We start from the raw sequence: 14,736 nt of genomic DNA on the forward strand, positions 1-14,736 counted from the left end.
GAGGTGACCTGAAGCCATTTTGATCTCCAATATTTGTTTGAGACCTAAGCATGAGAATGAAAAAAATAGGACCTACCAGTACCAGATCTAAAATTATCCTACAAAGCAACATTCATCAAAACTATTTGCTACAGTTTAAAAAATAGAAAAGTTGTATGAGTAGAGCACATTAGGTAAAAAGGACTCATAAGCAATCATACCTAGTAAGGTAATCATTGATAAAATCCAAGAATGCCAGTAAGGTAAAGGACTAGTTATTTGACCACGGTTGGGAAAATTGGACAACACTTTTTCAGAAATTAGGGTTAGACCAACATCTTGTACTATATACCATAGAAGTTCCAAAATGATAAATGGCCAAAATAGTTAAGGAGATACCTTTCCCAACCATGATTGTGGGGAGAGTTCTTGACCAAATAAAGGTTAGAAAGGATCATAAAAGACAAAATAACTTTTATTACACAAAATTGAAAAGGTTTTGACAAGCAGAATTAATGAAGTTAGAATTAGAAGGGAAAGAGTTACCTGGAGGAAAAAACTTTGCAAAAAACTTCTCTGCTAAAAGGTCTGATATACAAGGGATGTGAAACAAATGTAAAATACAAGACTCATTTCTTAACAAGTATTGATAAGTATTGATCAGAATGATCAATTGATAAGAATGATAGTAAATCTTCAAAAGAGGAAATACAGGACTTTCCCAACCATAGAAAAATGCTCTGAATCAGTACAAAAAACAGGAAATTAAAACAACTCTTAGGTTTCACTTTATATCCCTCTGTTTAGTAACAATGTTGAAAAAAGAAAATGGATATTCTTGAAGAAGCTTTGGGAGGACAGGTACCTTGTCACACTATTGATGGAGCTATGATTTTGTCATACCACTTTCAAAAGCACTTTAGGATTATATCCCCAAAGTCATAGAACCAAGAAGAGTTAGTTACTGTTAATAGGCATATACCCCAAAGGGTCCAAGATAGAGGGACGAAATATTCATAGCAACGTTTTTGTTGTACTAAAGACCTATACACATAAAAAGTATGAATTAGGGAATGGTTGAAAAAAAATGTGGTATACAAATGTATTGTAATAAGAAATGAAAAATGGTATAAATTCAGAGAAACCTAGGAAAACTTATATGAAATGATGAAAAGTCAAGCAAGCAGGACCAGAAGATTCATTCACTACCTACAACAATGTAAATGAACACAATTTTTAAAATACTCAAGGATTTTGATCAAGGTATTGATCAATGACTACTTTAGAAGTCTCATGAAAAAACAAGTGTACCACCTCACAGAAGATGTGCTGGGTGAGAGGCACACAGTGAGACATATTTTCAGATGTTGCAAATATGTTGAAAAGTTTTTCTTGACTCTATTTGTTAGAAAGTTAGAAAAGGGATTTCACAGGGTTGGGGAATGTGTATGTGGGGGGTGGTTTAATCGATAGCAATAGTGATATAAAAAAAGAAGAAAAGAAAGAAAAGTGTAAATGAAAAAAAAATAGAGAGAGCAGAAAGATGTTAAAAGGACATAGGCAAACAGGCTAGTTTTGTTAATTTTATATTAAATTTTATATACACTTTAAAAAAAACAATGTAATAGTAATTCAATCTCAAGTACAGCTCTCTCTCTCTCTTTCTCTTCCCTCTCCCTCTCTTCCTCCTTCCCTCCCCTTCCTTCCTCTTCCACTCCCTTTTGTACATTTGAATGTTCATGTTGATGTTTAAGTCCAATGATAGGTCAAGTAGGTCCTGAACTTCCTCTACCACTGCAGGTCAGCTAAATTCCTAATAAAAAAGGAAATTTAAAAGAAAGAAAAAAAGTAACAAAAATAGCAAAGTAGGGATGCAGTGGTTCATTTTGTGACAAATCATAACTGTTATGTGGGAAAAAGTGGAATGAATTAGACCTGGATACGTTGGGACCAGATTGTGAAGTGCCGTTGACAGTGGCTGTGGAGTTTGGACTTGTTACAGTAGGTATCAAGGAACTCTGTAGAGTTTTTGAGTAGTGAAATAAGCTCTAGCATTCAATGATTAAATCTGTACATCAGGAAGATTTATTTGTTAGTCATCTAAAGGATGGTTTGGGGAGGGACATGGAGAGACTAGATCAGTGATTTGTAGGAAGTCTGGGTCCATGAAATTCTTAAAAAAAATTTTTTTGATAATTTTATTTCTATATAATTCATTTCATTTATCAGCCTCTATATTTTCTCTTATGAATATAGCAACATTATTCTGAGAATAGGTCCATAGGCTTCACCAGACTATCCAAGGGGCTGTATGACACAGAAAAAATCAAGATCACCTGCACTAAAAGCACAGGACCCTCTTGAGGGCTCTTGTATTAGTCCAGGCATGGAAAAAGATGATGGCAGTGGGAATGGAAAACCAAGGAAGAAACAAATGGTAATATGGTAACTTTTACTGTCGAAACATGCTTACTTGTCCCCTCCATGAGTGGGCACTTATGTATAGCCCTTTAGAAATCTGTAGCCTCTATCACAAGCCTTTGAACCACAACTCAGATCCAATCTAGATGTGTTTCTGTGTGTGTCTATGTGTGTTTGGGATCTGGGATATCATTCAGTATGTTAAATTTTAAAAGGCAGAAGAGAAAGCAGGTGAATGCACAAGTGGCTGAGCCACTGTTTGGTGAGAGAAATGATGTCATCCACTTGTTTCTAAACTGGGTGTTGTTTTTTTTTTTAAGGTGGGGAAGCATGTAGACTGGTTCTTTTTAAAAGTAAGGCATGTAAATACATACTGCAACATAGATCAATGGATGCTGGAAGCATCCTTCTGGAAGTGCATTGTTTAGGGCAATTTTAACCAGAAGAATATAGTTCATATGTGGTATTTTGATGCTTTTGCCCTGATGTGTGTGTGTGTGTGTGTGTTTCTTAGTGAAGGGATTCTTTCCTGTTGACATCCTAAAAGGTTTAAGATAATAGAAAGTTATACTGTTTATTTTCCTATGGCACCACTTGAGAAGTATTGGAACTTTTGCCTCTGAGCAGTCTGAGGCACAAAAATGCTAATTTATTACCAGACTGCAGCATTGTGATTTGCATTCTAAATCAGACTGCAGAATCCCCAAAACAAGTGGCTGTTCCTCCTATGCCTCAGCCAGAATTTCTCCAGTCTCCTGCCTTTGCCCACCACCTTCACAATACAAATCATTCCCAGAGACTCCTTTTTGAAATAAGTAATTCCAATGAGCTAGTCTGAAATCCAAAAGACACTAACAGATTTGTTTTCAGCGTTTCCCTATCCCCTTACATATAGGAATTCCGTGCCACTGCGGTGAAGTAATTGCTTTAAACACTGTCCCTTTGAGGCTTAAAGATATATGCTCATCTCCTTCAAACATCTTGCCCCTGCTTATTTTAAAATCTGCAAAGGTGTGAGCTTACAAATACCCTTTCAATAACAGCCTTTTAAGATCAGACCTCAGATAAGTGTAACGGCATCCTTTCCAGGAGCTTTTAAATCAAATTAAGTAGATACTTAGAGAGAGAAGAGGAAAATGAAAAAGCATTCCTGAAACGTATCTGAGTGGGAAACAACTACCGCAGCGTAAAAAACCCACAGGCGTCTGGGCTTTCCCACTTTGGTAGCGAATAGGGGGAATTATGGGTTGGTGGTCTGCTTCATGTTAGGACACCCCTCCATCTGTTCTCACTGCAGCCTGGTTCCAATTTAAAGCCCAGATTTCAATACAAACCTCGATTTCTTTTCCCCATTTTATATGCAAAGCGAGGCTTATGAATCCCAGAGCCTCTGCTCACTAAGACTGACACCAAATTCCCCCCTCCCCCGCCAACACACCCCCAAATTCCGCGGCTATTTGTTTGAATACCTGCTTACAGTGCTGCACAATGGGGCAGCTTTGAGAGGAAAAATTGATAATCTTCACGGAAGAGTAATTTGAATGAAATTGCACTTGACAGCCTGTCTCCCAGCAAACAAGGGGAGTGAGGGAGCCTCAGCTAAGCTCTGAGAACTTGCCTTACCCACTGCTTTTTGGAGCTTCCCAGGAAAAGAGGAGGAACGAACTGCGGACAGCCACAGTTTCACCAACATCTAACTGAAGCTTCTGATTAAATTCTTTGCAGCACTGTATAGTGAAGAAAGGCAGTCATGGAAGAGAATATGGAAGAAGGACAGACACAAAAAGGTAGTGGGCTGAAAACAGTTTATTTGCAATTAGGCGGTTATTTTGCAGTTTCCTTGTTTGCTTTTAGGGGCATGTCAAGAACGCTAATAGCTATCTTGGTTAAGGCAGGTTTTCTTTCTGGATTTTTGCTTTTTGGCCACTCATATTAATGCCTGGCACAAATGTCATGATTATTGGTGAATATTGAGGAGAAGAGATATGCAAAGGCACAGAATCCTTGCTTAGGGAGAATTCTGATCAGCATTTAAGGAGCACTATCTGCTCTTTTTAGACCAGTCTTTGTTAACCTTCATTTATTTCATGTTTTCACGCTTGTCGAGCTGGGTCAAGGGAGCCCTGGTGCGACCTAGGAGAGAGCCCCTCTCTCAATATTTGTTGCTAGTCCCAGCTAGAACCTTGACAATGTAGCCATTATTTTCACCTTTGAAAAGGGTGCCCAAAGGAACAAAGACTAATAGTATATTTAGGGTACTGGCGTTGGGGTGTGTGTGCGTGTGTGTGTGTATGTTGGTTGTTTTTTCTTCCTTTTCTTTTTTTTTTTTTTTTATTCCCCTTCTCTGTCTGTGGAAGGTATTTGGCTTTGGTATCCATTGAATGAATAGTTGTAAATTTCCCAGTGATGTCTGTGCTTTTCTCTGCAAAGCCCAACAAATTGAACTTCTATAAAGACTCAATGTTGACATGTTTTCTTTCTTTTCTTAAATCATGTTTACTAAGTCATATTTGTGTAGACATAACGCCCAGGTTTCGTTTTAAATAAACCACTCTAGAATCTTTTTACGTGTCAAGTGGCTTGACTGGAAGGAACCTTAGCTTTTGCCTCTGCTGTTGTCTTACCTTGCTGCCAGTACTCAGTCTTATGTAATGATTTAGAAAATGCCCGTGAACCAAATAACCCAGGTGACACCTTGAAGAATCAGGGTTGAAAGGCAGCAGTGAAAAAAGAATTAAGGATTAGTAATCAAAGTGGATATAAAGCACATGTAAATCCTTCTCTCCCCCTCCCCCATTCTAGGTTGTTATCAGATTGGAGGTGGTACAGCAGGTAGCTCAGTGTAAATCTCTTTGCTTGCTCGAAGTCGGAGGCATGCATGCTCTTTCATTATTACTGACACATTTCACTTTTCTGGGCTTTCTTCCCTTGACTTGATTTTAGCTGTACCAAATAGATTCAGACAGGTCAGAGACAGAAAACATTGGCATCAAGCCTATCTTAGACTTGTATACAAACCATAATGATGGATGCACTCTATGCCACATTTTAGATATGGACAGCTTCATTGGCACTTCACTCACACTAACAGAAACACAGTAAAGAACATTGTATAGCCCTATTACATTTTTCACTAAAAGATTCCACTACCTTTACCAAATAATGTACATAAATAGGCTTTGAATATACAAATCAGAGCAGATAGCTTGAAAAGCTAGCAAGCATCTGTGGGGTTCCAGTCTTTTAAAAATGAATCAGATATTATGATTTTATGTTGGTCATGGTATAAGCATTTTTCAAAATGAGGCATCTGCCTTAGAGATTGAGAAAATGTGATAGCTGAGCCAAAGAAATTTATCTCATTGCTGGTGTTGTTTGGACAGTAAGTTTGCTTTAAGAATATTCATTTTCTTATTTTAAAATTATGAAAATGTTACCATAAAGTACCAAGTAAAAACAGTGAACAGGTTGGTATACAGTGTATGCTATGCAAAGCTGAATAAGTATTTGGAAGGGCCAATAAACAAGACAGATGATGTAATTAATCATTGTCATTATCCCAGGGTATGCAGAAAACACATCTGATTTTTTCAGTTGGAGATAATGTGTTAGAATCTTCTTTTTTTCCCCTTTTAAAGCACAGTTGCCAACACAAACAAGTGGCAAAACATATGCTAAACCTGAAAAAAAAGATATTTACTTTAATTGAAAAGTACATTCAATTATAATGGCAAGATATATAGATTATTTTTTTTAAGAAAAAGGATTTGTTCTCAGCTTTCTCATCCTTATATGTTTCTGATCACCTAAGTCTCTACATGACTTGATTGCTAAAGAGGTCTACTAGAATTTAGGTATACATATGAGGTTACTGCAGGTGACAGTAAGAAACCTGAAGATTTTTCAGCTTAGAAGGGATTTCTTAAAAACCTGTGAAATCTTCATAGATTTCCAAGCAGCTTAGATAAAAAAGACATAGAACAGGGGTTCTTCACCTGGGTTTTTTTCTTACCTTTTTGGGGGAGTAATATTTTGATTACTATATTTAAAAATGGATGGTTTTCTTGCAGTCTTATATTGTATGTTATTACATTTAAAAATATTATTCTGAGAAGGAATCTATAGGTTTCACCATACTGTCAATGGGGTCCAGGACACCAGAAAGATTAGAACCCTTTGCTTTTTTTAGATTGGTGTGCTACTTTAAAGTAGTTTTGTAAAAGCTTTATATAAATGCTATCTTGATGATAATGATGATGAAGGTGGTGGTGGTGATGATGATGATGATGGAGGTGGATGTGGAGGCAGTGGCAATGATGTTTATATATACACAGGTGCAGATTTTTGCCTCCTTAGCTTGTCATTCTGTCACATTCTTTGGTTTGACTGAGAATCTCTACAATTCTCTTTCCTTTGGACCCCTTTTCATGCATCTTGATTTGTGCTGCTTTTCCCTTCTTAATTCCTAAAAATCTCAGGAAGCAAAAAAAAAAAAAGTTTTTCTTCCTACTTACCTCACCATTTGCAGCTCTAGAATATGATAGCAGCCATGATAGAAGCCAGTAATTCCAGCCTCATCCTTAAATAATTTCAAATGTGTTTATTATTGCAGATATTTCTTTAGAATCTGGAGAAGCTCCTTTTCCTATTTCATTTTTCAATCTATGAAGTTGATAATTTATAAAGAGATAAGGTATTTTCACATAGGAATGACACCTCATGATCACTGCTTCTAAACTACAGTTTTCATGGCTGTTCACTTCAAGTCGACAAACATTTACTAAATGCCCATTTTGTATGAAGCACTGTTGGGCTAGTCACTGGGGTAGAGAGTAAATTTAGCTAATTTCACAAACATTTTTTTAAGTAGCTCCTATGTGCCAGACTCTGTGCTTAGCACTGGAATTTACAAAGGAAATTCCCTGCTCTCAGGGAGCTTACATTCTTCAAGACAAGATGTGGGTTCTGCTCTTATGAAGCTTAGAGTAATTTAGGATGAGATAAACACAGGTCAATATGATATAGAACATATGATAAATTTATTAAAATATATCAAAGTTTTACTGAGATACAAAGGATAAGGTAAATACTGGTTGGAGGAATCCCATAAGTCTTTATGGATAAGGGGTCATCCTCATAAGTAGCTAACAATATATTTCTTGTCTCCCCCCACCCAAAAGCTACCATTAGTTTTTCTGTTTTGTATTTTAAGCATTTTGTTTTCTTATTCTAATGACTTCATTTGCTCTCCCTAAGAATCAGAATTAAAGTTCATTCATTTTCAGGCTTACATGAAACTTCTATATATTTTATCATTTAAGAGCTCATTATTATGCAGCTTATCTTCTATTCATTTCTGAAATGCCTCTAAGCAATAACTGGGTGTTTTTATAATTATTGCCTGATAAATTTTACCATCTGGGACTGGGAACCTGCTGAGGTTTAGTTTAACCTGTGGAATGCCAAGTTACCTGATTAGATGACGGGTCACTGCCCATAAAGAATTGTTAATCTATTGCTTATGACGCCAAATTATGCACCATGTATATTTACCAATCACTACAATCTAAGATGCTTGCCGCTAGCCCCCAACCTTCAATTTAGGCACATATAGATAGTCTACTTCTTCAGTAATTGGAGGAATAGAAAGACCCAGAAAAGGAGCTGATGGAAGTGGTTTCATTTTATAGGTAAATTTAGCCATTATCTACCTAGCTTAACTTATGGAGGAAGGGGAATGGGGAATTACCCTAACTAGACTGAAAGATGAAATGTTAATGAAATTAGGAACCTTTCACTCCATGTCTGATACCTTAGTTCACATATTGCCTCAGGTAGTTATAGTGAATTTCCAACCTGGTGACCTATGAAAAGGGAGCTGAGAATGTCAGTCTAGTTCCAAGTGGACAAATTTCACCTGGATAAATAATGTGTCACAATTGATCTCATTAGGCATCTCCCCAGCAGGCTGTTAGGTCTGGGAGAGATAAAAGTCTGGGGATCTATTTGACTCACAGAAACCTGTGCTGAGCTTTGTGTGCACCCCAAAACTGTGTGCAACAGAAATCCTTACCCAAATAATACTCAGAGGTTTCTCAAGGTAGGAAGCAGAAAATGGTTTATTTACGATCTTGAGAAAGGGCCACGCTCCTGACAAAGGGTCAAGGAGGAGAAGCAATTTACAAAAGGAAATGGTGAAGTTATAAAGCCCTAACATGGAATTCTCCCTGCCCCCCTCCTTATCCTTTTCTTTCATTGGCTGGAGGTCAAGGTGTATCTAAGCGCAGCAATCTACCTCAAGTACCTGAACAAGGTAACAGTAGATCACCCAATGTACGTTTGAGAAAGCACTTCTATCCTTATTTGGAATATCTTGTGCTGAGGTGGCACTGGGGAAGGTCTCCATTGCTCCAAGTCCCAGATTCCTGCAAGGTCAGGTGACTTCTGAACTTAGGCCTAGTGGATGCTGAAGCCACTCTAGATTTGATTTTTCAGAATGGGGAAACTTCACTGCAAATTATCCCTCCCAACTTTGACTGCTATGCTTTTTTTTTTTTTTGACCAGCATTTAGACTTACTTAACTTGGAATGGTCTCTACAAGCTTAATAAATTAATTTAGTTTCCTGTTTTGATCCAGTGTAGTTGTAAGACACCTGTCAGTGAGGAGAGATGAGGTAAATTTTCAAAAAAAAAATGAGCAACTTATTACTCAGAACTTTCTATATTTTAGTTACCATAGTTTCTGATCTTGAAATAAGACTTTTTCAGTTCTTGTCATTTGGTATTTTCATAGTACCTGTTTTTAACCTTTAAAAAAAAATCTGGAATACTATTCACCTCGGAATTCTTAAATACACAATATACAATTATCTTTAAAATATTGTAGAACAGCAGAGTTGGGAGGAACTTGAGAGGTCACCAATCCAACCTATACCTGAACAAAGATTACTTCTGCAGAATCTCATCCACCTGCGGCTTGTGAATCTCTAGTGATGAGGAACTCACTAACAGCCAAAGTAGACCATTTTTCTTTTGGACAGATTGATTATTTCTAAGGTTATACTTCCATTGATTGAACCAATCTCTGCCTTCTTGCAGTCATAGATATTTGTTTTGCCCTCTGGGGCCAAGTGGAATAAATTGAATCACTATCCTACAGGACAGCCCTTCAAATATTTGAAGGACGCTACCATCCCTGCCACAGGTCATCTTTTATCTAGAGTAAAAAAACTCTAGGTCCTTCAGACTAATTTTACATGGCATAACTTCAAGTCCCCTCCATTTCCTGTTCTTTTTCTTGTCAATATCCTTCCTAAAATATTGTAGCTACAACCGAACTATTTAGCTATAGGGGATATAGGAGTAGTTGTCTTACTGAATTTAGAATAGTCAGGATCATAGATTTAGAGTAGTAAGGAACACTTAGGTGTCATTTACACTATCTCCTTATTTTCTAGATAATAAGAGAAATGATTATTAATAACCAATGATTTGGGGAGTTCTAGAGTTTTCCCCCTTTTTCTAAATTCCTCATTTCAAGACAGTTTCTAAAGGACAGGACTAATGATAACAGAATTAACATTCTCCTCTCTCTGGGTATTGGTAACCCACCCAACCTTATTAGGTATTTAAACTAAGGTGCATCTCCAGCCCATAGTATTTTTTTTCAGACTTGGGTGGGGGATATAGATCCTTTGTCTAGATTTCCTCCAGCTGGGGGTGATTTGGAAGTAAAAGACAAGATCAAAGTCACATTTCCCTTAGCTCTTCATTAGAATAGGTCTGTCTACTGCTCATTATAATATTCATTATCTATCTTTACTTGTTAACCAATTAGAGTCAATTGCTGCCCTCAGGAACACCACCCTTCCAAAGGCATTGAGTGAGTTCCTTGAGGGGTCTTTGGAATTTGAGACTGTCACTGACCATTTTATTAAAAATATGTTAGCATTATGAATAAAGTGATTACCTAGAAACTATGTCTTTCAAATTTGTTAAACCTCACAATAAGGAAACTGATTCAGCAATGTGGAATGACTTGTCCACAGGGAGTAAATGGAAGAATCTAGATTTGAACTGGTTTGCTCTATCTCCACATCCTTTGCTCTTGCTTCTGTACCACTATAGATCCTTTCTTTTGAAAACATGTTAATAGACTCTTCATTAACCCACTAATTGAAGCTTTTTCTAATATGTCATTGAAAGAACAATAACTGAGAAAGAGTGTTCTTTAGAATTTAGTTTAGTAACTTGAGTAAACATTTCAGAGGATCTCCAAAATGGATGGCTTTCACCAATAATAGATTAGTCTATACAAAGAAGAAAGATATGGTTTGTGATTTTTTTTTTGAGGATGGTAAGGTATTGGGAAAAATTCATGCAGCGTCTATATAAACAGTATTTTCCATTTGAATAGAATCCACACAATTAAACACAAAATCATGATATAGTTAAAAGAGCCCAGATCTTAAAATCTGCAGACCTTAGTCTGAATCCTGATTTTCCCCCCTACCAGATGCATGGCTATCTCCTGGCCTTTGTTTTTCTCATCTGTGAAATGAAGGGATTGGACTAGAATCTAGTCCTTAGCTTATCTTCAAGATCCCATCCAGCCTGTAATTGATGAAATTTCTAGTCCTTACCCTGCTTTCAATACTGACAAAAATAGACTCAGGCTACTTGGCTTATCTTAGGAAATCCAATTGGAAAGCATCCATAATAACAGGTGGCCCAGCTGTGGATTAGCTCCTGTTATTTAAAAAAAAACAAACAATTCTTGTTTTCCTGCAATGGTCAAAATTCATGTTGTGAACATTGTCTTAAATATCCTAATCTGACATAAACTCCCATCCCTTTCTGTTGAGAAAAAACAAAGTGGGAGAGGATTGGGCTAGGCTTTCTTCTCTAGGATGTTAAGGAGGAAAGTAGGCATTTGTCCTAGGCCAAAATGATTAGCCAATTAAATGTTTGCCTCTAGGTTTCACTGCACAAAATTCTAGGAGAATGAAACTGGGGTGGAAGGTAAGGAGAGTTTTTCCTAGGCTCTCAGGTAATGTATGTTTTTTAAGCTTGGAGTGGAGGGTATTGGCCTTTTGTGGTACCTGCTTTTGCTCACATTGCTTTAGCGAATCAAGCCCCAGGAAAGAGAAGAAATTCTACACCACTGAAAATGAGTACAAGTCAGTTTATCTCCATGGAAACTAGTTTCCTCATCCATCAGTGAGGAAATCATGATTCTTTCAGTTTATGTGGTCCAATGAAGTTGAGTAATTAAGATGAAGTCCATAAAACATTTTGATTTTCCCAGGGAAAGGTGATGGGGAACTCTTCTTACTACTTAGAAATATAGAGTTAAAAAGGGGGAAAATAGACTCTCCTCTCCTCTCTTATTAATAACTTTTATATTAGCCATGCATTGATCCCTGTCCAATATTTCCTATACTCAGGTGCCACGAAGAATTAAGTCAGGTAAAATTTTTACTGACTTCTAATCATCCTTTCTTCTTTGGAATTTCCACTGTCAGTCTTTACTGTGTTCAAATTTTGGCAAGATTCGTGCCTTGTATTTTCTTTTGCAAAAACAAAAGGGTAAACATTGGTCCCTTTTAAAAATGGCATTGCTTCTCTTTGAGAGAGGTACACTACTTGATCAATGCACAATTATGCGATAATGAGTATTAAATTAAGTATCAGAGTTTAGCAACTGATTTTATTGTTGGTTTTTCTTATAACACTGGAAGTGTTGGACACACACTATAATAAAAACCCATCTGCCTTTCCCTGAAATGGAAGTCTGCAAAACAAATATTTTCCTATATCTGTTATATATTGTGGTTCTGTATTTTTTCTTACAATATATTTTTGCCTGTTGAGATAATTTGATCACATGTCTATCATAATTAGGTAGAACAGAAGTTGGTAATTTGCAACAGAATATATTCTGAAAACAGTAATCAGTTCATTTGTAAAGACAATGGTGTTCCTAAAGCAGAGGTCTAACTATGTTATTCCTCTGCTTAAGAACCTTCATTGGCTCCCAACTATCTCTTGGATAAAGCCCAATTTCTCCAGCATTTAAAGCCCTTTACAATTTGGATCTAGTCCACTTTTTCCAGGATTATTTTGCATAACTCTCCTTCATGAACTGTATTCCATCCAGACTGGTCATCCAGACTCCATATCCCAATAGATGAGCATTTACATGTCTAGTTACTGCGCCTTCTTACAAGCTGTTCCCGGTACCTGGAAAACAAGCACTCCCTCCTCAATTCTGCCTCCTGGAAGCTTCACTTCTTGCCAGGTTGAGGTCAAGTGCCATTTCTCCCTGCCCCATGAAATTATTTTGGATATGTTTTGTATAGATTTCTGTGTTCATGTTGTTCCCCTACTCCTTCTGCCCTACAATTCCCATGGAATTGGTTTTTCTCTTTGTATCCTCAGAACATGATGTCATATCTAGAATATAGATGGCGCTTAATAAATGTTTGTGGATTGGTGTTTGATTTTTTTATTGATTAATTTTTGAAAGGTAACTTTTCCCATTCTCTTTTAGAAGAAAATCATTTTTGTCTCTTGTGAAAGTTCACAGTCACAGTGTTGACTTGACCATCTATATATTAATTTTTCCTTCAGAAGGGACCAGACATAAGCTTTGCATGCTTCACAAATGGCAGAGCATCAGAGATGAGTGTCTTTTTGAAGCTCAGTTGTCCCTATTACCCTCCTCTTAATAGAGCTCCTGGTTTGAATGTCAAGGAAGACCTTCTAAAAAGTAGCTTGATAATAGCTCTTAGGAGTTTGCTAGCTAACATTCATATTGGCCATGAATCATTCACCCATTTCCTGGCAAGAAAGGTTGTGAACATCAAGAGAAAAAAGGGAATGGGATCTTAGGTTTCAGCTTCTCAGTGACATACTTGGGGGAAGCCAATGGAGAATCACAATTACATATGTTACTATTACAGGAGTGTAATGTAGTCAGGTAGAGTTTGCATTTTTAAACTTAAAAAGGTTAGATTTTTGGTTGTGATTATACATATATCTGACTTAGTTTGCTTAATTTGTTGGTGGTGATGGTTTTCTCAAAGGCTTTAGGTCTGATTGGCTTATAAAATCATAAATTATAAACCTATAGGATTGTGATTATGGTGTAGAAGCAAAAAAAACCCAGTTATGTTAGAAAAAGAAAATACCTTGCATATGATAATGTCAGGAATGCTAAAAAAAATCATCTCAGATGTTTATAACACAAATGGACAATCTGTCATTGCTTCTTTTGCTCTGACTTGGTGTAAGTGTAATGGGTTATTTATTAAGTGTGCATGTCCTTTAAATCTGATAGGACAAGACATCAATTTGTAAGCTATAAAGTGCTTTATAAGGGTCAATTATTATAAACTGGGACAAACCTAATTAAACTATTGCCACAAAACACTCTTGGGGATTAAAATATAAATCATACACATAGATGATGAAAAAGAACCGCTATGGAGTCTGTAATATATCATTGTGCTACAATGTAGGATTACAGAAAAGAAGTCAGTATTTGAAAATTAATTTCCACTTGTACTTCCAGAGTTTAATAGAGCTTGTATTATGTAAAGCTAAGACTTAAGCCCAGCGAGGTATATTTTCTTTATGATACACACACATATCATCCATCAATGTTTTATGCTTTTGCCTTGAGGCAAAAGGTTGCTTACAAAGAAAAGATTAGTTAATGATTACATAATGTGAAAGGAGAAAAAAATCTTTTTTTTCCATTTTGAGAAGGAAGAAAATAAGCCTTTCTTAAGCATCTTCTCCATACTACCATCCATTATACAAAGCTCTTTACAAATACTTTCTCATATGATCCTCACAACAATCCTGACAAGACAGAAGAGGAGTGACTTGCCCAGGGTCATACAACTAATAGATGTCTGAGGCTTGATCTTAATTTAGATTTTCCTGACTTCAGGCCCAGTTCTATACTGTGTCACCAGTTCCTCTAAAAGAAAAGAATTATTTGTCTTCTTTCCTGTATCAGTGATACTTGAAGTAATCATTCCATAGTTGTTTCTATCCCATGAAGTGGAAGGGTGGAATGGGGTAGGAGTGGGTAGAATCTGACCAAGCTATTGATACTGAGAATCAAAGAATTGTCAGTAGGATTGTGGGAAGATTTTTTTAAAGCAATTGGGGTTAAGTAACTTGCTCAAGGTTACATGGCCAGTTATTTCTGGGTGTGGTACTAAGTATCTGAGCCCGGATTCGATCCCCAGGTTATCCCGACACTGGGGCGGGTGCTCTTACTTGCTGAGCTACCTGGCCTCCCCTAAGGATTGTGGAAAGAT

The 14,736-nt window shown here is 36.8% G+C and overlaps 1 protein-coding gene across 2 annotated transcripts in view; it reads left to right on the forward strand.

Annotated features, from left to right (window-relative positions):
• GPM6A (glycoprotein M6A) overlaps positions 1-14,736 on the forward strand; it is a 523,488-nt gene that overhangs the window by 267,965 nt on the left and 240,787 nt on the right. Inside the window, exon 1 of one of the 2 annotated variants that reach the window (XM_069096698.1) lies at positions 3,660-4,187. The exons of the other annotated variant lie outside the window; for it this stretch is intronic. Within the exon in view, the coding sequence (XP_068952799.1) occupies positions 4,151-4,187 (37 nt within the window). The 5' untranslated portion in view covers positions 3,660-4,150. Of the gene's footprint in view, positions 1-3,659; positions 4,188-14,736 lie in introns of those variants that run through there. 2 annotated transcript variants of the gene reach the window in all.

Source organism: Petaurus breviceps, unplaced genomic scaffold, assembly GCF_028583685.1.
Source record: "Petaurus breviceps papuanus isolate PSGF00001 unplaced genomic scaffold, PetGlider_PUasm1.0 126, whole genome shotgun sequence".
NCBI classification, from domain to species: domain Eukaryota; kingdom Metazoa; phylum Chordata; class Mammalia; order Diprotodontia; family Petauridae; genus Petaurus; species Petaurus breviceps.